Source organism: Dipodomys merriami, unplaced genomic scaffold (genome assembly GCF_024711535.1).
Source record: "Dipodomys merriami isolate MVZ:Mamm:240054 unplaced genomic scaffold, mDipMer1.0.p SCAF_13, whole genome shotgun sequence".
NCBI lineage: Eukaryota > Metazoa > Chordata > Mammalia > Rodentia > Heteromyidae > Dipodomys > Dipodomys merriami.
The window spans coordinates 29,065,712-29,092,573 of record NW_027202604.1 but is presented as its reverse complement, the minus strand read 5'-3'; the positions used below and the strand labels follow the sequence as shown (position 1 = coordinate 29,092,573).

The 26,862-nt window shown below is 40.4% G+C and overlaps 1 protein-coding gene across 2 annotated transcripts in view; it reads left to right on the top strand.

Annotated features, from left to right (window-relative positions):
* Shq1 (SHQ1, H/ACA ribonucleoprotein assembly factor) overlaps positions 1–26,862 on the top strand; it is a 77,946-nt gene that overhangs the window by 23,058 nt on the left and 28,026 nt on the right. For both annotated transcript variants that reach the window (XM_070018968.1, XM_070018969.1), the window contains exons 7-10: positions 3,600–3,754; positions 5,689–5,742; positions 8,034–8,157; positions 22,147–22,267. In XM_070018968.1, coding sequence (XP_069875069.1) covers positions 3,600–3,754; positions 5,689–5,742; positions 8,034–8,157; positions 22,147–22,267 — 454 coding nt within the window. The remainder of the gene's footprint in view (positions 1–3,599; positions 3,755–5,688; positions 5,743–8,033; positions 8,158–22,146; positions 22,268–26,862) is intronic.

The following is a 26,862-nucleotide window of genomic DNA, read 5'->3' as shown; positions in this document are numbered from 1 at the left end:
AGTATTGTTGGCACTGCATCTGTAGGTGTTTCCAGTATGCTGCTCCGTTAGACCTGATTGTGTGCGAATCTCCCAAGTTCCCCTTCGGGTGATATGATTTACAGCGCTAATAAAAAGGGCCACGGGGAGTTCAGACTTTTGATTTCTCTAGTGATTTCCGGGCTTGTTGCTAGTGTTATTCATCCTCTCTGATTTTTTTTTTTTGCTTGAATTTCAGGACAAAAAGTACATTTGTGTATTATTATTGTACTGAAAATGAAACTTAAAAATGGGCAGAGGAAGTTGGTGGTGTTTTAAGGAAAGGTTGGAGGCACGTAGGAGTATAGTCAGGTTGGCTCTTCCAGTCATTGACAGTGACATGGGGGGGGGAGGGAAGGGGGATTTAGTTATGGGTATTGAGCTTCAGGACCCACTGTGTTCTGGCCAACAGTTCAAATCACTGCAGGCACCCAGATCGAATGCGCGAATTTGTTATGAAACTCTTTGCTACGCTTCCTTTTAGATTCAGAACTATGCAGATGTAGAGGTCTTTGTTAGTCAACTGGGGTACAGAAGCTTTTCTCCAGTGAGATAGTATCTTGAACACCTGGCACTTTCCTATTAGCTAAATTAATGAGTGTCTGACAAACTGTGCTTAAGGGAATACTGTCTCACATCTTATTGTTAAATATCAGGGCTCTTCCCGTACTTTCTCAGTGTACTCTTCTTCCTGCAGTGAGGATGTTCCATCATGCAATTTTCTTAAGTTGAACTGCTGGAAGTGAACTGAAAGCTTTTATTTAAATTAAGGAATCTTTAAATGAATCCTTTAATGAGGCAATCACCACCCACTTTATCTGGCTTATTTCATTTTTAAACAGGCTTTAAGGACTGCTTCACTTGACTCCTACCTATATTAAGTTTTTTTAGTGTATTTCTTTATCTTGATGACCAGCAAACTAAGTGCATCTTAATAATTATTTGTCATTTTTATAAGCAGTACTTGTATAAATGCATTCATTTCTCTTTTTTCTTTTGCATAAGGTTGATTACATGGTTAAAAAAAACTATATACTGTCAAAAACCTATTGCTTGCACTAAGAATTAAGGAAATACTTAAATGGTTATACTAAAACAAGTACTGCTTCTCTTAAGTGTGTTTAAGACCTCCCCTCCGCCCTCCCCCTCCACCCCACTCCAGATAGGCTCCAAAACAACTAAAAGCTTTTGATCAAAAAGAAGCCATGTAAAACTTGTGACTTATAAAAAAGGACAGAAATGCATTTAGAATATTTTATGTGAGAAAGGATGGGCTAACTGTTACTTTAACAAAACACTTGAGATAATCTGCGTAAAAAGGGGAAAGGCTTATTTGGGTTCATGGTTTCAGTCCTTGAGTTTTGTTGCCTTTGGGTCTGTGGTTGGGCAGTATACCTTAGCAGAAGTGGTAGGTGAAACCATTCACTTTTGTCCCAGTTACAAAATAAAGATCGGAGGGACTGTAATGCCACTATCTCCTCCGTTTTCATTTTCTTGGCCTTGTAACAAACTGCATCCCAAATAGGCAGGGCCTCACAGGTTTCACCTATGCCCAGTAAGGCCTGCATCTGCTGGGTCTTCTGCTTAATATCCTAGGAGGTTATAGCCAAATGTGCCTATATTTGAGAAGAAAAAAAAAAGTTTGTTGGCTGGGTGCAGTGGCCCATGCTTATAATTCTAGCTACTCAGAAGACTGAGAGTTGAGAATCACAGTTTGAAGCTAGCCCCAGCAGGAAAGTCAATGAGATTCTTACCTTCAATTAACTGCCAAAAAGCCAGAAGTAGAGCTGTGGCCCAAATGGTAGAGTGCCAGCTTTAAACACAAAAGCCCAGGAACAGCACATAGGCACTGAGTTCAAGCCCCTCTGTTTATCAGGTCATAGAGGCCCACAGGATCGTGTTCCCTTTTTCACAGGGCCCTACCAAGAGTCTCATTGCTTCAAGCAAGGCCCAGGTCGTCTGCTAATAATGGGATGTAGTCATTGCAGTGACTGCCTGTCACCATTGCCAGCTTCTTGAAAAGCTTGCTTATAGCAAGCACTATCCTGGTACAATGATGTTACTCCTTAGGAATTTTCTTAGAATTCTGCCTCTTGCAGTCACTTAAATTCATTAAACCTCAAATGAATGGAAGAGCCCTATTAAGTTCATTGCCACACATGGGAGGTGAACACGGGAAGATGTGCCCTTTAAACAAAGTATTTATTTAAAACCTTGGTATACTCTTTTTTGTAGCCAGTCCTGAGGCTTGAACTCAGGGCCTGGGCACTGTCCCTGAGCTTCTTTTGCTCAAGACTTGCACTCTATCACTTGAGCCACAGTGCCACTTCCAGCTTTTTCTGTTATGTGGTACTGAGGAATTGAACCCAGGGCTTCATGCATGCTAGGCAAGCACTCTACCACTAAGTCACATTCTCAGTCCTTGGTACACATTTTGAGCCAGTAAGTCTATGACTGGCGATCTTTTAAGGGAACAAAGCCTTAGTCAAGGACTACAGTAGGGACATGTTTTGTAGTACCATTAGCAGGAACGCAAAAGTAGAAACTAAGAGATGCTCATCAAGCCCAGTATAAAGTTACTTGAAGGGATTTGTCAGAGATGGTTTTGTGTAAGGGAGATATAGTCATGTGACCAACTGTGTGATCATATGGGTATGGAGAAACTACAGAATGATACATACAGTGGAAGCTGTCCATGAGGAAGGAGGTGGATAGAGGGTACCAGCAAAAATCTGTTTCTTTTCCACAGGTCTGCTATGTGTGCTATAGTCGTACTTGTAAATCTGTGTAAAATTTTGTATGCATGGATTAAGAATAATAAGAAATACTATGCTCTTAAATCTGGGTACTATAACCTGGGCATTAATTTTAAGCCAGGCACCAGTAGTTCATGCTACTCAGGAGGCAAGATCCTTGAGATCTTATGTCTGGTATATATAGTGTATATATACATATGTAAATTATATAATAGTACGTGTAATATGTAATATTGATATATATGTTATATAAACATTAAATATAAACTTATACGGTTTATAATATGTAATGCTAATATATTAATATAGTATTATCTTATTCCTATGTATTATATATACTATATATTTACATATATAATTTCAAAGTTTTGTTTTGTGCCAGTCTTGGGGCCTGAACTCAGGGCTTGGGCACTGTCCTGAGTTTTCTGCCCAAAGCTAGCACTTTGCCACTTGAGCCACACTCCACTTTAAGCTCTTTTGGTGGTTAATTAGAAATAAGAGTCTCAGGAACTTACCTCCTTCATAGCTGGAAACACAAACGAGCCATCATGCCAAGCTTAGAAATGTGTTGAAATGGGGTGTCATTAACGCTTTGCCCAGGCTGACCTGGAACTGCTATCTTCTTGAGTAGCAGAGATTATAGGCATGAGCCACCATGCCTAGTTCATTGCCTACTCTTCAAAGCTGTTTATATATTCAGAGTTAAGTAGAAATAACGTTTATTCCAGTTACTATATTCAGAGTTCAGATTTTGGCAAATCTTTCACATTAGCAGTTTTTAAATCCTGAAGGAGACATTTAATTTTCAAATGCCTTTTCTTTTAGTGTCTTTTTCAGAAGAGGAGAAATACCAGCTACGTAAATTTGTTAATAAATCTTACCTGCTGGACAAGAAAGCTCAGTGTCAGGTGTACTATGGTTTAATTGATATCCTGCTGGCATATTGCTATGAAATGCGTGTCACTGAAGGAGAGAGGAATGTAAGTGTCCATGTGTCTTGTGTGTCACTGTGTACTACCTTGCCTGCTGTGCTGGGTAAACTGAGTCTGAGCTCAGTGCTTTTATTGGAAGCAGAGCCTGTGGGAACAACTTCGATAGGGCATGAATCTCAGATAAAGGTGAGTGTGCATGCACGCCTGCCTTCACCAGCACTGAGGTAGAGAGGAGGCATTCCTGAGCTCATTTCTTTGAGGCTAAAAAGGAGGGCTATGTTGTGTGACCTTGACATTGCATCAAGTCCAATGCTCATTTATACTTCTCCAAGTGGTCCATCAGCAGACACAAAATATAGCATTTACAAAAAGGGATTTGGCATGTACCTCCAAGTGTCTCTCAATTCATAAAGAATGTGGACTTCTGAAAGATTTTAAAAACTTGGATCGTATCTTTTTTCCTAGTTGGAAAAACTACCAGGAGTCTGAGGCAGGATTATGATCTGAGGCCAGCCGGGCTCTATAGTGTGACCCTCCCTCAAAAAAAATACAATAAAAATGAATAAATAAATAAGCCATATTATAAGTTACATCCTTTTGTAAACTAAATTATCTCTTAAGTGACCTTTTAAGAACAATATAGGCTTTATTATATCTCTTAAACCATGTTTGATTTAGTAAATGAAGAGACAAACTTCTTTCTCATCTGTGGATTTTATATTGATAAAACCATAAATCATATATTTTAAAAGGCTGTGGGTTTAAATGCTAGCACCACAGAAATGAATACATTAACTAAAAAGGCTCTTTCCATTAGTGTGGTTCTGTAACTATTTCTGTGTATAGAGTTTAGACCTAAGCATGTGATTTTCAGTTTTTGAATCACACAAATGACATGCTATCATGAAGGAGAATACACATGTGAAGAAAATAATTGAGGTTTCCTTAAATGTCAGTGATCAGAAATAGCCACCATGTGTGTACATATATATATATATATATATATATATATATATATATATATATATATATACTTATAGATTCTATAATCTGCATTATACTTAATGCTTATACTGTTGTCTAATCTACTTTTTGCACTCAGCATTATGGCACTGGAATCCTTTAGAGTTCTGTATGTCTGTTTTTTGTTGTCATGACTCTGAAAGTTGCTGTGTTAGCCCCCCTCCCTTTGCAGGGGACAGGGGGCTGGTACTAGGGCCTGAACTCAGAGCCTGCCTTGTACTAGTGCTTGGATTTTTTTACTCAAGGCTGGTACTCTGTCACTTGAGCCATACCTCCACTTCTGGCTTTTTGCTGGAGATGAGTCTCATGGACTTTTCTGCTCAGACTAGCATTGAACTATGATCCTTGGATCTTAGCCATTTGAGTAGCTAAGATTATAGGAGTAAGCCACCAGTGCCCTGCATGCTATGATGACTCTTGTGGCTGCATATGACTCACAAATGAAGAAATTGAGTGTAAATACACTATAACGTGTCTGAAAATATTTTTGTTTTCACTATAGTCGGCTTAAATTTTTTGACAAGTGCTTCATGATACTGATTCCTGATCATAGTTATCTTTGATCAACTTTCTCAGGGTTTATTCTTCTGTTTGAGAAAAATCATGAAGTCTTGCAGCCTTGAGAATTGCTCTGTAATACCTTTTTTCAGCTCCACAAACAGCCTGTTTTCAGCAAGCAAGTTAGTGGAAAAGGACACCATGTACTCCTCTGTTTCAAGCCTCTGTTTACTTGCTTTTGTGTCCTGGGACTCAGTGTTTTGAAAAGTTTCATTTTGTCATATATCAAGCCAAATACACCAACACCTCCCCAAATCTCTGAATAAAAAGATTCTTTTTCTGTACTCAGATACTTGGTTCTCCTGTGTTAGTCCTACTTATATACTAGTTGAAGCAAATGTACTTGTTTTATTTTTCAAATGACTTCTAAAGGTGATGATTGTCTTTTCTCCACAACGAAGGTTGAGTCTGCATGGAATGTCAGAAAGCTAAGTCCAACACTATGCTGGTTTGAGGTATGATTTTTACTTGTAATTATTCAGATTGTTGTTGTTTAGTTGTTTTTCTCTTGTCCTTACTCATTTTATGCAACTCAAGCCATTCCTTGATGTTTTAGAGATACAAGATTTATTATAAAATTTCATTCTTATCTTTTCCATCAACTTGTGCTGGGGAAGCCAGGTAGGGGTTCTGGACATTGGCAGAAGAAACACTTTGGAGGGCCAGTGAAAACAGAGTGTATCAGGGTAGGTTGCAAATGTGCTGGTAAATTGGCAGGTGTTGGAAACTCAAAAGAGGAAGCAACCCTAGGTGATAAAGGACCACCAGGGCTTGTGGTAACTGTTTTATACCTGTTACTTTACCCATTCCTCTTAATACATGAGGTGAGTTCCTCGTAGCTTTAGTATCTGATCCTAGGTCCTATAATTTTCTGGTAATGCTGACACCTCTTTCCATATAGTAATAATTGTTTTGTGTCTGTTTTCTAGATACAATCTCACTAAAATATCAGAAAATGAGAGCTTTAAATTTACTGGATTTGAACAAACTGTTGTACACTGAAACAGTAATTGAAAGTAGGAACTATAATTGAAAGTAGAAGCATTTCAAAAGTATCAACTTAAACAATTGATAATGGCATCACCAGTTAAGAGAGCTGGTATTATAAGGTTTTAAGCCCTAGGTGATTTCCTGGGTTACTCTGTTCTATGAAGAATGAGATGCACACAGGAACTGAGACAGTTCCTTTATCAGAGACTCCATCAGTTACTTGTGAGTGAATGGTCCAGGACTTACAGCCTCAGTGGGGTCTTGCTAAACATAGGGCATCTGAGTCTCCAGCCTATGGAAAAGAGGCTTAGTTTGGAGCTAGGCCTAAGGTAGTTTGTACTCATGTAAGGGACATGTAAGGCTTCTTCTTCTGTCCTGGCTTCCTCTGGTTCTCTTGTGCCACCATAACATCCAGTAGAGAAGTTGGGTTTGTGATAGTGCACTATAATATGGGGGAATAGTTGTAATGGATAATTTTGTCATACAACTAAAAAAAGATACATGAAACTTGACCTGCTTATAATTTTTTTTTGTGTGTGTGTGGGTCCAGTCGTGGGGCCTGAACTCTGGGCCTGGGCACTGTCCCTCAGCAATTCAGCTCAAGGCTAGCGCTCTACCACTTGAGCCACAGTACCACTTCCGGCTTTTTTCTTTTTGCTTATGTGGTGCTGAGGAATCGAACTCAGGGCCTCAGGCATGCAGGGCAAGCGCTCTACCACTGAGCCACCTTCCCAGCCCGACCTGCTTATAATTTATCTTGAAATTTTTTATTGTTCTGAGATGATTTGGAATTGCCAGACATATTAATACTTTTAAGTATTTAGATTTTGCTAGAATTTTTAAAACATTTATAATTCCTTTTAGATGTAAAATATTCTTGTCAAATACTCAGTATATATAATTAGATCTCTCATAATACATTAAGGCTTAAAATAATGTAAATTATCTTGCTCCCTTAATTTAAATTTTGTATTTTAAGTTTCACGTATGATTTCCATTTTTATATGTTGCTGATCAAAAAGCAATTAAAAGATAATTTTGTGAGTTTTGAATTGCTAATGGTATCTGTTTGATACCTCTCAAGATAAAATATCCCCCTTCACAGAAATCAGTAAGGTAGTGTTTCCTCTTGGACAGATTTAAACAAAAGCTCAAGTAAATATCATTTGTGACTCATATCAAAAGCAAAAATGAAAAGTAGAAAAAGAGGAGCAGGGAGATTGGACACACTTCACTAATGAGTCTGGACCATCTTGGATGGCCCTTAGGGACAAAATATGAAGGAAGTATGCATCCTTTAGAGATACCCTTTATAAGTCTGCATTCCATTAATGTCTTGTATTTTTTATTCTTATTTGTCTCTTTTGTATGTATGTGGTTACTTGGAGATAAGAGTCTCATGAATTTTCCTGCCCAGACCAGCTTTGAGCTTTGATCCTCAGATCTCAGCCTCCTGAATAGCTAGGATTACAGGCATGAGCCACTAGCGCCTGACTCTTATTTGTAATTCCTACTGCTTTAGTGAGTTTTAAGGAGCTTTTGTGACATGTTGATATAGATAGCAACATTATGAAGACCAATGAGCTAGATTATTAAGATGTACGGAGACTCCCTACCTGGATTCCTATTTTTCTTCTGCTTTTAATGATCCAAGTTCATAGGTGTTCATTGAGGATAATTTCCTGTTGCATTTGTGTGCGTCTGTTTGTATAACATATTATATAAGAATACCACTTCCTGCTATAACTCTTCCCAGACTTGGATGAATGTTCACGAGATCCTGGTGTCTTTTGCAAGAAGAGTGCTATGTTACCCGCTTTACCGCCACTTCAAGCTGGTGAGAAAGGCCTGCACGGACACCACAAAGATACTGCAGCTAGGTAAGATCACGTGCTTGCAAATTTGTCAGCCAGAAAGTTGGAAACTTTTAATATGGTAAGATATAATTATGAGTTTTGCTCCCCACCCCCATTTTTGTAAGTAATGAAGAGAATCAAATCCAACCCAGGTATGGGAAGTAATAAATGCAAGGGACTAGTCCCTGTACTAGTACAGCTGTGGAACCAGATGGTCCTTTTCTGAGAAGAATGAGAGGCCAGTGGAGAAGGCACATAGTATTCCAGGTTCCTTTGTACTGCAGACAGTTACATTGTTCAGTGCAGGTGTGGGTTTAAAATAAGAGAGATAACTACCTTGCTCTGGTGAGTTATAGCTTTGTCAGGAAGAAGACAGTAAATAAGTGACTGCAGTGGAGAGCAAGAAGTGTTCTGCTGAGGGGATGGCATGGGCCATTCAGGAGGGTGCTTGTCACCGAGATGACACTTGTCACTCAGGATGACAACAAAAAGCACACCTCCTCTGAGGTCTCAAGATTGCTGCTCAGCTCAGCCCGAGAAGACAAATACTTGCCAGCATGAAGGATGTGGAAACTTCCAGCTCTAAAACAGATTTCAAAGTGCCATAACCATGTCATTAGACTAAACATATCATTTCCAAGATGAAACCTTCAAAGGGACATATCCATTGTGGGCATTAGTTCTGGATATTCATTTAAAAGTCCTGTCTGGTACTTTGTGGTCATTCTTGTTGAAATGGCAAGGGATGATCCTGCCTCTGTATCTAGGAGACTTTGTTAGCCTGACAGGGAAATGCCATCACAATGGTTTGTCCCCCACCTCAAGGGACTCCTAGAGTCTCCTCTGGAGGCAAGGGAGTCGTGTTTGAAGGAGATTCTTTTAAAGTAGTCGATTTTTTAAAAATATTTTTTTATTTTTTATTGTAAAGATACTATACAGAGGGTTACAGTTACATGAGTAAGGTAATGAGTACATAAAGTAGTAGTGATTTTTTTTAAAGAATTGTTAAATGAAAGATATCTTTATATTCATCTAGTTGGCTTAGACATGCACTTTTTTATTTTGAAGGATCGATATTGTGATAAAGAGCCACTCAGTTTGAGATCTGTCTTCTGTAACCTAAATGTGGGAAACTACTTGTGTTACTGTTGTTTCTCCTTGCCTTCCAAGGTTTTTTGTTGTTGTTTTTAACAAAAATTACCTTGAAAAATCAATTCACTCTAAGTAACTCGTTGCTGAGCTTGAACTACATACACATCACAATTAACTTGCTTTTTTAAAGTCATTGCTAGATTATGTGGGTGTTGTGGATTTGTCTGTCTGTCTGTCTGTCTGTCTACATACCTGCCTGCACACATGTGCTTCTCTCATCTGAACTCATGCTTGTTATTCTTTATTCTGCAAAGTTACTGGCTCTCTAGATTTTTATTTGATTGCCTTGACTCCTACTCTTTATCATTTATTCCAACAGTTTTAGCAGATTAGAATTGAAATTGAGACTTAGCTTTCATCAGTATGTCTCTGACTGTAAATAGTCTTAGCTACATTATAGTAGGAACAGAAAACTTGAAGTACCGCACTGCAGGCGTCTACTAAACATGAATCTGAGGCCTGCTTGGGCCGTTCACCCTGGGTTTGGCAATTAGTTTGGTTGTGGTTGTTAGTGCTGGAGCAGTGCACTGGGCTGTCTAGAATTCATGCTGTCTGCTATGAGATTAGCTCTGAGTGAGGCTTGACATCTGTATTTGTACAGGTGGCTAGCACAGGCATGCCCTGACTGTCACCAAAGAATCTCGTTTGTTGGGACACTCCATAATTTAAGTGGAAGTAGCGTTTAGTGTTTCCTAGAATGAATTTGTGCCTACTTGCAATTTAAAATGCAGTCACAACATTCACCATTTTTACTATAAAGGTCAGTCTAGTTCTTCCATGGTTGAAAGTAATGAATAACTCTTTTTCCCCAAAGAAGTATTGATCTTAAGTGGAATGAGCTTCCAGAACCAGCAGAAGAATGCTTCAGAATCTACACAGCAGTTCCTTATGGCTGATGGACTAAGAGGGGCCTGTTCAAAGAACCATGAGTTTGCATTTCAGACTTCTCATGGCGGTTACCAAGATCCTTTGCTAGGCTTTGGTTCTGTCAGTTTTGTTTATCAACTCTTGTTGCCTTCCTGTTGCTGAATATTGAATCTAAACTTCATGGAAGACAGAACCCTGGCTTTGCCCTGTTATGTACTGTTTTAGTGCTTAACAAAGGCTCTTGGCCATGAATTGATGCATCTTCTCTTGGAGTACGTTACCCTCCCTCCCCCCTTTTATCCTCTGGTCTGACTCTTCTGCCTCCTCCTTGTTCCATTTCTCTCTCTCTCTCTCTCTCTCTCTCTCTCTCTCTCTCTCTCTCTCTCTCTCGGGGGATGGATAGGTAATCGTACCTTAGCTGCTGTTAGCCAATTGAAAATAAAAGTAGGATTAAAAAAGAGCAGTTTTTCTCTTTTAGTGGACTGGAATTTGAACTCAGGTCCTTGTGCTTCCTAAGCAGATGCTCTACTACTTTTGCCTTGGTTATTTTTTTCAGATAGGGTCTAATGCTTTTTGCCTATGACAGCCTGAAACATTGGTTCTCTACCTATTTCTGCATTGTAGCAGGATTACAGTTGTTCACCAACATGCCTAGTTTATTCTTTGAGATATAATCTTGCTAACATTTCACTCAAACCTTTTTTTAATCTCTGTCTCCTAAGTATCTGAGAATATAGTTTTTCTGATGTATCTTTAGAAGTTTTATTCTACCTACTCATAACAAGTCCCATAGTTTAATAGTTGGTTATACATTATACGGTTTACTGAGTGTTAGTATACTAATATCTGCATCTTATTTTGTGAGATTCCTCACTGTACTTCTGTTGGAAGGACTGGAGGTGATGGGGTGAGAGGGAAACAACAACCTCATTTTTCTCCCAGTTTCCCTTTTGAGCTCATTCTATATGCCCCCTCCCCCAATTTGAAACAAATATATTTCTCCTGTAACATATATGCTGTAGCTTTCCTGTCACTTCATGTCATGAGTTTTCTCATCAATTCTATTTAAGAGTCCAGTTTCAGTACTTAAAGTGTTCTCTTGCTGTGAAAGTAACCTCTCAGCTTAGGGAGTCAGCAAGGATGAAGAGTCCTTTTGTAGGCAGGTATCTCTTGACAGGCTTAATGGGGGGATTGCGTCTCTAATGAAGGTCACTGTGCTGACCTTTGGCTGTTGTAGGAAGCAGCCCCTCCCCTGAGCCACCACTGCCTGTTCTTTCCTGCTTCCTGAGGATGTCAGATACCAGTTTTTGTGCCTTACAGAGGAAGTAGGTTGAACTGTTTTAGAGCCTCTCCCATGTAGGAGATCTCTACCCATGTAGATATTTGGCACCTATTCTTCCCTTGGTGAGCCTTGCTGGAGATGACCAGCAAGCTTCTGGGTTGGTCTACTAGTACTGCAATATAACTACAGTTGCCTTTGGTACTTCCCCATCTTTCTTTTCTTGTATTGAAATCCCCAAAGCTAAGAATTGCCATCTCTATTTTTGCAGAGAGGAGGCAGGCTAGTATGTATAAGGAAGTCTCTGGGTTCCATCCCTAGCACCGCCCCCCCCCCCAAAAAAAAGGAAAGAAAATGCGTGGCTTTATTTATCTGTGTTGTTTTTAATGCTATTAGAGCTGTACCTTTCTCTAAATACTTGAAGTCTAATGACTAGTAGATGGATGGCAGGAGAAACAGCCTTCAGGGGTCTAGTTACTGTCACCAGTTAAAAGCCAGTTTTACTTCAGGTCATTAACAGCCCTTACATACCAGTCATTAACTCGCTCAATAACAATCAACTTTTCTGAAATTACTGCTTTATTAACCTCTCCCGTAGACAGAGCATGATCACACCATGAGAGGGAGGAGCACAAAGAGGGAGGGTTTTTTGTTGTTGTTGTTAAGAAAAATGGGTGTTACAGTTAAAGCATGTATGCCGTGTATGACATGAACTCCAATTTCTGATGAAACTTTAAAGGTGAATTTCTTTCTCTAACTAAATTCATTCCCTGCTCTCCTGGGCCTGCTGGTTCTGTAGTGAGAGTCGTGTTGACTGCTCTCTGAAGCCAGCCAGGGCCTGAAGAAGGAGGGGGAAGCCAACACCTGGAAGCCTTAAAGAAGCTGGTCCCTTCTTCTTCCCACTATTTCTTATTCTTGTCAAGCACAGAGGGGTTGTCATGGCACACCATTACCTCCAGTACCATGCCTCATTCTTCCCCACAAGGTGCCCGGGGAGGGTGGAGGTGGGGAGTGGACAAGAAAGAATCAACCACATAGGCCCAGCAAATGATGTGCTCTGGTAGCTGATACTTAAAGAATATGCAGGAATAAGAAAAAAAAAAAGATGTGGAGGAAGGAAAATCCCTAAGAAAGTAACAGTAAAAACTCACAGAGAGGAGCCAGTGGCTCATGCCTGTACTTCTAGCTACCCAGGAAGCTGAAATCTGGAGGGTCATAGTTTGAAGCCAGTCCAGGCAGAAAAGTCTGCAAGACTTAATCTCCAAAATAACCAGCAAAAAGCTGGGCTGGAGACCGGGCTTAAGTGGTAGAACACCAGCCAGCCACCAAGGCAAGCAAGCTGGAAGCCCCAAGTTCAAACTCTAGAACCAGGAAAAAAAAAATCAGAGAGAAAAAAATGAGAGTTCTGTATCCAAGAAGTAGCAAATCCTCTCATTGTCTGGGGCCTGGGGTGTGAAGACTTGGTAGACTTGGTTGTTGAGGTATGGCCTTGCTGAAGAGATTGGGTCTTACTCGGGGAGAAGCCACCAATCTAGTACTGGACATGTGACATGTTTCTGCAACCTAGTTCATCTGTGGCAAGGGTTAGGATAGTGGCACTGAAGGAGTGAAGTGTGGGTGGCATGGAGAACAGAGGAGCTTGTTCCTGCTTGGGCCCTTGGTAGCCTAAGGACAGGCGGTGTCCCCAGGGAGCACTAACAATGGCCCCAAGGAGGAAAGAAAAAGGGACAATGAAGTAGGGATAAGAAAGGGACTCCTAGGACTCTTGCTCTTTGTGACCTGTTGTCCTTCTTCTTGCACATGTAAAGTGCTTGCCAGAACTCACTGACTCCTTTAATTCCATAGCACTTCTTAAGATTTTTTTTTTTTTCTCTCAGTTTACTCCTGTGGGAATAGCTGCAGATAAGGCTGAGGCCTAAGAAATGACCCCAGGAGCACACAGACTCTGGGCTGCCCAGCTTCTCCACAGCGGAACAGTCCTAATTGTTTTGCACTGCAGAAAAATTAGCTAAGAGCTACATAAAATTATTTATGCACAGCTTTTTAATGATCTTTCCTTTAAAAGTGGAAACTAGAATCCAAGATCTTAATTTCCTAAGTTAAAATCTCCATGCAGGGCTGGGAAGATGGCTCTGTGGTAGAGTGCTTGCCTCCCATGCATGAGGCCCTGGGTTCAATTCCTCAGCACACATAAGCAGAAAAAAAAGCCAGAAGTGGCGCTGTGGCTCAAGTGCTAGACTACTAGCCTTGAGCTGAAGATCTGAGGGACAGCGCTCAGGCCCAGAGTTCAGGCTCCATGACTGGAAAAAAAAAAAAAAATCTCCACGCAGCTTTCAGGATGAATTAAACTTCCACATAGCTGTAAATATTAAATTGTTTATTCTCAGTGATATTTATGATTCACTGATTAAGGTGTAAAGAAGCAGAAGTCAGTCCTAGCTGGATGACTTGCTTGTGACAGCTCAGGTTTGCAGAAGGGCTAGGCTTCTCTGCATTTCACATCACCATGTGAGACTCAATGGTAAGACTGGGTTAGTTTAGGAGTTTAGGAGCCATTTAAAATATCTATCTGGTTCATAGATTATGAGTTTACATTTCTTTTTTCTGATTTCACACACAGTTCTAATTTTCCAGATTTGAAAGTGAAATCACTTCCAGAGAATTAGAATTTTTTATATGTTTATGCCAGGGCTTGAACTCAAGCCCTCACATTCTCCTTTGGTTTTCTTGTTCATGGCTGGCATTCTACCACTTGAGCCACATTTTTAGTCTAGCAGTTTTTCTGGTTAATTAGAGATGGAGTCAGGAAGACTTTTCTGCCTGGGCAGATTTTGAACTTCCTAACCTTTGCCTCCTATGTAGCTAGGGTTATAGGCAGGAGCCACCATGCCAGGCTCTGAATGTGTAGTTTCCTTTTAAAGTCCAGGTTTAGACTGTAGCTGTTTTAAGAACTTTTTTCCACATATCTTCAGCTTCTTTACCTTTACTTTTTTACTTACCATATATAGAGAGGTTTTTTTTTTAATGTTCTGCTTTGAACTTGGACATCTTACTCTTGTCTGAAGAAGTTGAAATTAGTTATGTCACCATTAGGTCATTTTGATGACATTCAGCTGTGTATTTCTAAACTGAAACAGTCACTGCTTTGACAGGTGACCTAAGGAGGAGGACAGAGTTAATGTCACAGCTGTCCTTCCAGACCAGTACATCTTACAGGGGTCATTAGAGCAGAAGAAGCATAAAGCAGCCCCTTGGGTTAAATTGCTCATTGCACTCTTGATGGTGCAGTGTGTGAAGAAGCTGGCATGGCTGCATAGTGTTCTTTCAAGGAATAGATAATGAGAGAAGATGTGGTCACTTACAGGAAATCCAGACCTCAACCAGCGCATGGTACCTCAGCATGGCCTAGATGTGTTGAAAGGCACGTTCTGCACGTTCCAGACTAGATTAACAACCAGCCTTTATTAAACAGGATTATGCAATTTGCTAGCCATTGTTCTAGGCCAGGGAAGAAAGATGAAAAGTCATGTCCTTTCCTGTCAAGAAGTTCCCCCCACAAGGTAATACATACTGACACTGCTCAGTGCACAGTGACCTGGAGGCAGACATATTTATTCTTAGATTCTGACAGCTGTTTCCTAGCTGTGACCTGGGCCAACTCTTTCATATCCCTGAGCATTTTTGCTTTTTTATTCAAGGCTAGCAAGCACTCTGCCACCTGAGCTAAAGCTCCATTTCCAGATTTTTGGTGGTTAATTGGAGTTAAGCATTTTATGGACTTTCCTGTTTGGGCTGTCTTCAAACCACGATCCTTCGATCTCAGCCTCCTGAGTAGTTAGTATTACAGGCATAAGCCACTGGTCCCTGGCTACATTGGTTTCATGCTTGCTAGGCAAATCTACCATCAGAGCCATGCCTGTGGGACTTTGGTTTATTGTATTCTTTTTTTCTTCTGAGATAGGGTCTTACCATGTTTGTAAGAGCTGGCCTTGATCTCTCAATCCTCCTGCCCCTGGCCTCACAAGTAGCTGAGGCTACAGGCTTGCCTCTTTTTATTTTTAAGTTTTGTTTTGCTGGTTCTAGGGTTTAAACTTGGCCTTGCGCTTGTTATTCAGACATCCTTGGATCTCACATTTGCTAAGCAGGCAACACGAGCCAGGTCACCAACCCTTTCATTATTTTTCAAGTAGGATCTTTGGGGCTTTTTGTTTTTATTTTTTGTTTTGCTCTGGCAAACCAGGACTGCAGTCCTATTACTTACACATTCTGTGTAGCTGGATGCCAAGTGCACACCACCATGCCTAGCTTTTTTGTTGAAATGAGGTCTCACTAACACTGTCTGGACTGGCCTCAAACCACAAGCCTACCTTTTGATCTCTTCCCAAGTAGCTGTTGGCTTTTATTTTGAGATGACTTTATAAATATAGATGAAGCAGTACTTCCTTCAGGTCTTAAAAATAGCCATTATTTTTCCTTTTTTTTTTTTTGCTTCTTGTCTTGTATAGCTAACACACAAAAAAAGCAGAGCCAGATACCTAGGAAACTGCAGCCACCTAGTTGTTGTGTTGGATCAGCACTTGATAAGAAATTTAGCTCTTACTGTTTAGAACTAGCAACTTGTGTTATTTTTTCCCTCTGATGGCTTTTAGTCAGCAAAAACATCCATCCCAATCATCTTCCAAGGTTGTGAGCCATTTCTTAAGTGCCTCCAGCCATGTGCTGGTCTGTCAGTGAGAGATTATTGCCAAACCTGGTCTGCTAACAGGAGGATTTCAAATAGTCAAAGGATTCTCACACAGAGAGCTCAAGCTTTTCTTCCTTTCAAGATATATTAGCCTGGGTGGCCACATCAGTCCAAGCAGGAAATCACATAGCTTTTAGCTTACCTTCCTTTTGAAGGAAAGCCAGAGAATATGTGCAATTCTGTTTACTGCCCACCTGCTTCCCATTGTCATTTGTGTTTTCTTTATGTTGTCATCATTTTTTTTGTGCGCCCTCAGTGGACAGTTACTTCCTGGAAGTAAAACATTCATGGCTCTTGTCATTCATAATGCTCCAAGCCTGGTGTGATAGTGCTTACATGAGTGATAGAGACCTTGTTCTCAGCCAGTCATACATGGATAGGATTAGATCGACCAATCAAGCTGGACAGTCCCTACTGGCCGGGGAGCTGGGTTGGGAGCAGGAGGGTGGGGGAGATGCCGTGTTTGACATCCTAGCAGAGCAGTGAGCTTTTCTGAAGTGAAAAAAAAATGGTTACTGTGGTTACTATGCAACATACCTTCCTCTCTTCCCAGCTTTGGACCAGGCAGTGAACTGCTGGGTAATGCTCCTTTCCTGTAGTGCCTTTGAGCAGAGATAAATGTCTTAGATTTGGACCTGCGCAGGTTTTTGGTGTTTTTTTTTTTTTTCCTCTGTGATATATGACAAGCCCATAGCTGGGTAAAGCCCCACAGGAAGCAGGGACTTTGAGTCACTGGGACATCTGGCCACTGACTTTGTGACAATCTAGAAGAGGTCTGTTCTGTTTTTGTTGTTAGCTGCAAGCTGAGTGGTGGAGGACTTGATAGGAAGAGCAGCCTCCATAAGAGATGTAACAACAAGCTAGTTAGCCACCTGCCTGGGAGTGCCTGGCAGTGCTGCGCCCATCTCTGGGAGAGAGAACAAAAGACTCCTGTGACCATAGAGCACAACACAGTGTTGCAGGTGACTTTACTGCGCTTCTTCTAGATTGCCAACAGCTAGTAGCCTCCTGTATTTATCACAAAGAATTCTGTGAAAATGGTTTAGAAATGGCTTTAGAAAAGAGTGCCTAACTTTCCCTTTCCAAACTACTTTCATGTCATTCTTAAAACGTACCTTACCTATCCATGCTCTGGTGGCTCACACCTGTAATCCTAGCTACTCTGGAGGCTGACATCTGAGGATCCTGTTTCAAAGCCAGCCCATTTAGGGAAGTCTGTGAGACTCTGGTCTCCAATTAACCATCAAAATGCCAGAAAGAGGAGTGCCTCTAGTGGTAGAACCCCAATCTAAAGTGGGAAAAGTCAAGGGAAAACATGAGGCCCTGAGTTCACTGGCTCAAAAAATAAAAGGAAAAAACAGCCTCACCTAAATACTGCTTCTCTGTTATTAAAAAATGTATTTCTATGAATTAGAACATTCCTTTGCCAGTATTTGAGGGGTTGGTTTAGAGTGAAGTATGTCTGATTTTGCGTAAGTAATGTTTTGGACAATTTTGACAAAGCGTTGCAACTGAACTATAGCACTGGCACTGGGTTTGAACTTGCAAGGAGAGCGCTCTACCACTTTGGGCCAGGCCTCCAGCCCTTGTATTTTTCTTTCTTTCTTTCTTTTTTTTAAAATAGGGGCCATAACATGTTAATCAATGTAATTTATCCCCTTTAAAGGGATAATTTAGTTGGACCTTTTTAAATGTTGTTATTTGACATTCTCTTCATTGGTAGTTTTTGCTTATTCATTGTTCTTTTGCATAGCAAGAAGGTTTGGTTTTACTCGAGACTGTTGGCGAGGGGGCACCCACAGTGTATCCTGTCCGCTAAATGGGACAGTGTAATTTCCTGCAGTGCCAGCAGCTCTGCTTTCTTTGCGTGTGTGACCTAACTTCTAACTCTTCCTGGAGCTCTCTCAAGTTTGTCTTTTGTCTGAGCCTTTTTTGCTCAGCCTATCTGGTGGCATGGAAGCCATCATCTCTTCCTGGCTACTGTCTCACATCTCCCAGACTTGTTTCCTTCTGCTCCTTGTTTTCCCATGTCGAGCCTTCTGCTCAGCCTGCATTTTCTGTCCACCTGCTGATGCTAACGAGGTATAGGAGTCAATCCCACTATAGAGAAGCATATTCAAGTGATAAGCAAATAGTTTGATTTCCTAGTGACAACCCACAATTGACCTCTTTTTTTTTTTTTTTTTTTTTGGTCAGTCATGGGGCTTGAACTCTGGGCCTGGGCACTATCCCTGAGCTCTTCAGCTCAAGGGTAGCGCTCTACCACTTGAGCCAAGGTGCCACTTCCGGTTTTCTGAGTGGTTTATTGGAGATAAGAGTCTTATGTACTTTTCCTGCCTGAGCTGGCTTTGAACTGAGATCCTCAGATCTCAGCCTGCTGAGTAGCTAGGATTACAGGTGTGAGCTACTGACACTCGGCTTTCACAATTGACTTTTAAAACTTTAAATCAGCCGGGCGCTGGTGGCTCTCGCCTGTAATCCTAGCTACTCAGGAGGCTGAGATCTGAGGATCGTGGTTCAAAGCCAGCCCGGGCAGGAGAGACCGTGAGACTCCTATCTCCAATAAACCACCAGAAAACCGGAAGTGGCGCTGTAGCTCAAGTAGTAGAGCGCTCGCCTTGAGCTGAAGAGCTGAGGGACAGCGCCCAGGCCCAGAGTTTAAGTCCCACGACCGACAAAAAAAAAACACAAAAAAAACAAACTTTAAATCAGTCTGTTATAAAAAGTTATGCTAACAAACTCCTTTGGTCTGCACTGCTTTCTCTGAAAATACAGGAATCAAGACAGAAATGATTATGACTTGAGCCATATCTTCCACTTGCATCTTTATGCTGTGCTGGCTAATTGGAGAAAATTGTCCTTCTGATTTGTGTACACAGGTTGGCATTGAATCGGGATCCTCAGATCTTAGCCTCCTGAGTAAGTGGGTTTTGGTCATGAGTCACCTGCACCCAGCTTAGTCATTTAATCATTTGCCATCCTTCACCTATAGAATGAGTCTCTATTCAACCTTGCATCATGATAACAGTGAAACAGAACATTCTTGAAAAAAAGTAATTTTCAATTAGCATATGAGAGTATATGCAAGTTGGTACTTATCTAATCTGTGAGAGAAACCCAGTGGACTGTTTTGCAGAAGGAACTTAATCAAGCAAGTGCCCCATCTACCAAACTGGAGGAAGAAAAAGAATAACAGCCTTTCCCTGTATGCTTAAGAGCAAAAGAAAACATATTCATGTTTTTGTTTACTTTTCCAAAACACCTCATATCCTTTGTACAGGAAAAAAAAAAAAAAAAAAAAAAAAAAAAAAAGACAGAAATGATAGGCATTTGCTTACTATAACGATTGTTTTTCCAGTGGCAATTAAAGCTGTCCAAAACACTTCTTAGAGATGATATTCTCTCTTGGTTTTTGGATAACGTAGATAATGTAACTAAATTAGTTTTGTCACATTTAGGAGTTCTGTTTGTATTTCCTCTTCCTTTCATGAAACCTTGACTTTAACTGTACCTGGTTTATAATATAAGCCTAGGGAGGGGTCCACATTAACCATTTGGCCTAATTAACCTGTCACCTTCTTAGGGTATGAACTTGACCAAACGAACTTGACCTCTTGTAGTTTAGGAGCTGCTAAGTATTATTATTTCCTAACAACTAGTATAGCAATATAGCTTTTATCAGCTTTCTGCACATCTGCATATGAGGAGCCACATAGTTACTGTTTTTTAGATCCTGTGACTTCTCTTTTCAAGGACTTACAACCTGCCTAGCTCTTGAGCATATACCGAAAGGTCCAAGGACATGAAAGTCCTTGTTGTGGCACAGTGGATGGCTTCTAAGCCAGTAGGGTTGGAATTCAGTCCTGACTCCTCACTTAGTTGTTCTTCCCTGGACATCCATACTGAAAGCTCAGGGTCCACCTGTGTGATGAGAGCAAGGAAGGCTATGGAGAGGATCAGCTGAGTTCCCTTTCCCCTCTCTCCCCTACACACGGTTTGATAGGGAACCTGAGGGTGGGGAAGTCAACTCGGGCTTCCTGGAAGATTGAAGGCTTGAGCTAGACCTTGACAGCAGGTTAGTTTGAACAGAGACAAAGAACAGCCAGTTGAACAGAGTCAATAGAGATGTCAATAGAGAGCTATGGAGGCACTGAAGATGGGGACGAAAGCAATTCAACCTAGGCTTGAGATGTGGGAGTGGGAGTGAGGGGTGCTTAGGTGGTGGTGGAGAAAGGGCAGGTCCAGGGGGGCATTTCCAAGGAAGAGTTTCCAGGATTTGGTGTAAGATTGGGTAGAAGATGTTGCAAGGGTTTAAGCTGAGTGATTACTGTCGAGTTCATTTGTTTTATATCCATGTCAGTTCTTGAACTCAGGGCCTGGAAGCTGTCTTTGAGCTTTTGTCTCAAGGCTAGCACTCTACCACTTGATCGACAGCTCCACTTCTGGCACTTGGTGGTTAATTGCTGATAAGAGTCTCGTGGGCTTTCCTGCTTGAGCTGGTTTCAAACTTCAATCCTCAGATCTCAGCTTCCTGAGTAGCTAGGATTATAGGCATGAGCCACTGGCACCTAGCTTCGGTGTTCATTCTTAAAATGCCCAAATGGAAAACTTCCTGCAAAGGTCTCTTCTAGGTATTAGGGATTGACCACCAAGCATACAAATTCCTGATTTTTGAAACTTACTTTTCAGGATTAACTACATAAATATTTTTATTTTAATATTTTTCAGTAGTTTTACAAAGGAGTTACCCTGTAACAAAGCAGTTTTTTAGTTCCATGCATCTTGATCAATGTCACCCTTTTATATTAATATTTTAGTGGCAGCAATTTTGAGATCTGGAGATGGCATCACATAGCCTATGGTTTTTTTCATGTTATTCAAGAAGAGGAGATGGAGACAACACCTGTTCTATCTCTGTGAAATCACTGGCCAGATTCCCATGTTTCTGAGCTGTAAGGATAAGAGTGAACCTGTGTTTTACAGATGGCTGGAAGTGGTGCTACTTGTGCCTTAGGATTTTGCCTCATATTACCACGCATTTGAAACACCTTGGGCCTGGATGAGTTACAAAAGGTGTCTTTTGTGTGTTCTGGTTGGATTAAAATCAGATTATTTTGACAAGCAGGAGGAAGTAATTAGGTTGAATGAGACTCATGGCTTTTTCTCCAGTGACTTTTGTCAGTTTAGCTTCGAAATAGTTTTATGACACTTTTCCTTTTCAGTTTGAGTTTTCTAAGGTGAAAAAACATGTTTGTTCTAGGTAATTCCTTGATGAAAAATATTGCCATAAGAAATAAAGAGGCGTGAAAATTAAAATGTGATTTACTATGTTATTTTGAAAGCTTGGAGTGGTAGAACATTATCTATCTAGAATTTTGCTGCACTTAGATATTCACTTAATTTGGAAAATTTCCCTTTCTTTTGTTTATAGATTCTGTTGTATTTCATATCATGTTTATGGTCATCACAGTTAATCTGCTTGACAGTAGAGATTGTGTATAATCATCAAGGAAAGAAACAGAGGGGTTTGAAAGTAACAGGACTTGTATGTACTAGCTCCTTGAGAAGCAGAGATCAGGATGACTGAGGCTCAAGGCCAGTCCAGACAAAAAAATTATAAACCATTCGTCCTAACCAATAAAAAGCTGGATATAGTGGTAAGCAGCAACATAGGAATCATAAATAGGAGGATTGTGGTCCAGAATTGCTAGGCATAAATGTAAGACCTTATTCTAAAAATGACAAAAGCAAAAAGAATTGGGAGCATCTCTTAAGTGGTAGAGTGCTTGTTTGGCAAGTACAAGGCCTTGAGCTCAAAACCCTACTACCACCACCACTGAAAAAAGCAAAACAAAATAGTTTAAAATTCTAAGCTGTTTTAACTGTTTTACATCTCAATATCTGGATATGTCAGTTAAAAGATTGTATTTCTTTTGTTAAGGCTGATTGAGTGTTTTACCTTTTTCTTTAGGTAAGAGTGCAGTTTTAAAGTGTCTCTTGGATATTCACAAGATTTTTCAAGAAAATGACCAAGCTTATATTTTGAACGATCTTTACATCTCAGACTATTGTGTGTGGGTCCAGAAAACCAAGTAAGTTTTGTGTTACTTAGGAATTTCTAGATGCTTACATACTTGCCATACCACTGACCAGAAGGAAGAAAATGAAATAGCTTGGGGAATGCGTTCTAATAGGAGAGACACTCATATAGCTGCCTGACATTTTAGAAATAACTAGACATAGGAGTATGGCAAATTTGTATAGGTAGGGAGTAGATGGTGAAAAGCTAATTTTATCAAAAGAGATTGGCATGGGCGGGCTGAAAAGGTGGCTCAGTGGTAGAGTGCTTGCCTTGTATGCATGAGGCCCTGGGTTCGATTCCTCAGCACCACATAAGTAGAAAGATCCAGAAGTGGCGCTGTGGCTCAAGTGGTAGAGCGCTAGCCTTGAGCTGAAGAGCTTAGGGACAGACAGTGCCCAGTCCCAGAGTTCAGGCCCCATGACTGGCAAAAAAAGAGAGAGAGAGAGATTGGCATGGGCACCCTAAGAATTTGTTCCAGTACTCTTACCTCTCTAATAGGAAATCTCAAGACCAGTGATCTGAACATGATCTGAGTTTATTATGGAGGAATGTGTGTGTATGCATATACAATCATATTTACATGTGTCAACATCATAGGATTCAAACCTACATCCCATCTAATCCAAATGAGAGCTCTGCATTTCTGTACTAACACCTGACTTACAGAGTCCATACTTCAAAGTATAAAAAGTATACAACCTTCATGGTCTAGTATGGTGGGTTTTGATAAACACTCACTAATGGATTCCAGCACTTGATAAGTTAAAAACTTCAGAAAACATTTGCCATTGTCTCAATCAAGAAACATAATAGGGTATTCACTGAAAATGCAGTGAATTTTTGTTTAGGAAGAAGTTTAGTGGTAGTTGCTTCTTATCAGACATGGTCAAATAAATGATTCATTACAGTAGAAAGAGACTATTAATTGAAAACTTAAACAGAACTTCCTTTCCCCTCCCTCCCTCATTCCCTCCCTCCCTCCCTCCCTGTCTCCTCCCTTCCTTCCTTCCTCCCTCCCTCCCTCCCTCCCTCCCTCCCTCCCTCCCTCTCTCCTTCCCTCCCTCCCTTCTGCTCTGACAGGGTCCTTGCTATGTAGCCCAAGCAGTCCTTGATTTTACAGTCCTGCTTCAGTCTACTGAGTACTAGGGTTACAGATGTGCCCCCCCTGTACCTGGCAAAAAGAGCTCTTCATTGGACTGATCCCTTGGTGCTATAGAAAATAATGACACAATATCACTTGTGAATAACTATGAGATTTTTATTGTTACTGTAACTGGCAAATAAACACTTTTGTATAGCTTTTAATGCCAGTTTTTTTCAATAGAATAACACAGGAACCAATTTGAGGCTTACTCTGCCTGTTATGTGGAAAATGCTCAGGGGTTGGTAGAGATAACGCCTAGTACAGACCACAGGTGGTGTCAGTAGTTGTGTTGGAAAGCTAGATGTTGCCAGATGGAACATGGAATCTTTCACCCTGAGGTCAGAGTGGCATGTCTTTACTTCATTTGATCCCCCTGCTAACTGAGCTTATCAAATACCCTGCTGCCATTTCCTGTGATTACTTCCTCTTATAATAAAATTAAATCGACAGAGTCTATGTGTGGGTGTTTTTTTTTTTTTTTCAGATTAGGGATTGGACAGCTGTGTAGTGAGTTTGAGGTCTGTGCCAGGATGTCTATTTGTGGCAATCCTTGTTAACTACAGGAAGATCACATTGCATGAAAGTAAAGAGAAGGAGGTTCCTAAGCTCATCCAGGGATTTTCAGTTACTTTCTCTTTAAATGTTCTCTTTTTTCCCTGGGGTTTAAGTTGTGGGAAATTAGGCAGAATTCTTAGGTTCTTAGTTAATTGTTCTGATCATGCTAGGTTAGGGGAAGAAGGAATTGTGGGGTAGGGCAGGAGAAGGAAATCAGGAGGAGCTCTTCAAATGACTGAAAAAGCAGTTGCTTCATCTTTACCAATTTGAACATAGCTTTTCTTTCTCTAAGTAGGCCTTGATGTTTTTTACTTTGTGTTTAAATTGAATGATAATCCAGCTATTTTTCTCCTTCTTTGAATTGACACATTTCTCCATTCATCTAATTCTTATTAAAATTCATAATATCCTTTTTTATAACCATAGTGTGAATGGACATTCTATTATCATCTTTCCTGTGAACTTTCTTGGCTATAAATTAACTCTTTTTGAGAGGGTTGGCATTCCTCTAAATCATACTCACTTATTTATGATTCATTGATAGTACGGGGTGGGGGAGGGGTTCCTGTGAAAATTCTATGTATATATACTATGTATTTTGAGCAACTTCACACCCTCTATTATAATTCCTTAATTCCTCCCTTCCCTTTGAAAAACAGTCTTTGTTGTGTGCGTGGTGTGTGTGTGTGTGTGTGTGTGTGTGTGTGTGTGTGTTCACGCACGTGTGTGTGCATACTTGCCCACACATATGCATGCATGCCAAGCATGGAGCTTGAACTCAGGATGACAGTGTTTCCGGAATGCAAATAACCAGTTTTGCCAGCACCATTTGTTAAAGAGGCTGCTTTTCTCCAACATATGTTTTGGGCTCCTTTGTCAAATATTAAATGGGTGTAAATACATGAATTTGTTTCTAAGTCTTTGATCTTTGTGTCTGTTTTTGTGCCAGTACCATACTGTTTTTGCTATTATGGCTCCGTGGGGTAATTTGAAGTCTGGTATTATTTATGTCATATGGAGAGTTATTATTGGTATTGTTGCTCTGTTTGCGAAAGATTGCTTTGGCTATTTGGGGTCTGTTGTGCTTCCATATGAATTATAGGATTGATTTTTTCTGTGTTTGTGAAGAATGACATTGAGATTTTGTCAGGGACTGCCGTGAATTAGTAGTGTAACCCAGCTCTAAATTAGCATTAATGCAATGAATTTCCATGAGTTTTATTACTGATTTTTCCGCGTTCTGGTTTATTTCTTTATATAGTGAACTTATGAAATCTAGCACCTTACTTTTACATTTTAAAGTAATTACGTATTTTTCTTAGTCTATATTTGATCATTTTATTATGGTCATAAAAACTATAAATTTTTATTTCAAATACTAAACAAGTACACAATTCTAACTTGCACAAAAAATAGCATCTCACTTTCATAGCCATATGTTTACTTTGGAAAAAAACTTGGGTTGCAAGCAAATCTCATGCTGAATTAATGAAGTTTGAGCATCAGTTACATTAGTTTTTGCCTTAGTATGACTTAGGCTTTTCCCTGTGATGTCTGGCTTGTAGAGTGTGTTTGCAAATTTTAACAGTTAAAGCTCTTGAATTCTTTTTTTGTCAGTTACAGAAAACCTTCATCTCTTGTTGCCTGTCACTCTAAGTGACTTTGAAAATGATGAGTGAGAGACCAGTGCAGTGAATTTACCTGGTGGCAGCATGTTAGGAAGTGATTTGCTTGGGATCATGGCTTACAAAAGATAGATCTGGAGCCACAGGTGTGTCTCAGTGGTAGAGCTAGCAAGTGTAAGCCTCTGAGTTCAAACCCTAGCATTGCAGGTTTAAAAAATGAAGGTATGATAGTGTCAGGGCTTCTGATTTTAGATTTCTTATTTTCCTTGATGTCTCCTACAAACCCAGTTGTCTTCACCCATGGAAGGTGGGAGGAAAATGCCCTCTGTCCCCTCAGCTTTCCCTAGAGGGAAAGGCAAGACAGACTGTCATGCATCAGGGATGCTTTCCTGACACTTGGTTGAGAGGTCACAGGATGCATTTCATGTCTGCCTCATACTACAGTGATCTAAGTGCTTGTCACTTTTCCCTTTGAAATTTGAAGGGCATGGAAAGAGCTCCCATTTGGGCCTGTCACAGTTCCTTGCGAGTACAGTTGAATTGAATGGCATCTATTAGAGCTAATTCAAGGAGAATTTTTCATTGTTTAAAAATACTGGAACTCCTTAAAACCAAAAAAAACAAACCAAGAAAACAATTTGGAGTTGGGCAGTGATGACATATGCCTGTAGCCCGAGATACTCAAGAGGCCTTCAGTGTAAATTTGAGCTAGTGCCTAACATATCAAATTACGTTTTTTCTCCAGTATACTTTGTAGTGGTTGTTTTGGTTTTTGTTGTGCTGGAGATCAAACCCATGGCCTGACACATGCAAGTGCTTTTCCTCTAAACTCCCAACTCATCTAGTATAGTTTTTTGTTTGTTTTTTAAGTGAAAAGGAAGGAAAAGAACAGAATAAGACAAAAACCCAGTCTTTGAAATGCTGCACCTATTTGCATTCTAACTGGTAGTTAATTAACGATAGCTAAATGTAATTCTTGTTACATTTAGCTTTCCACTACCTTTTGCATACTTTTCCCCCGGGGGAATCTTACTCTCTGTGCTAAGGTGCAGTGTTTGTGGAGACAACTCTCACTAAACAGTTACATCTCGCTTGAGAAATCTTATACCTCAGTTTCCTCCATTGTAAGTGAACTTGAGTCATTTCAGCACTGAATTCATTTAAGGCCATATCTCTGTCTGGTTGGTAGCCTGCATATGTGTTTGGTGGGGAGCTAGCCTTCCATTTTTCAGAACTATGTAGGTATCCTCATTTCTTGTGGCTCACTCTTGTGATGCATGT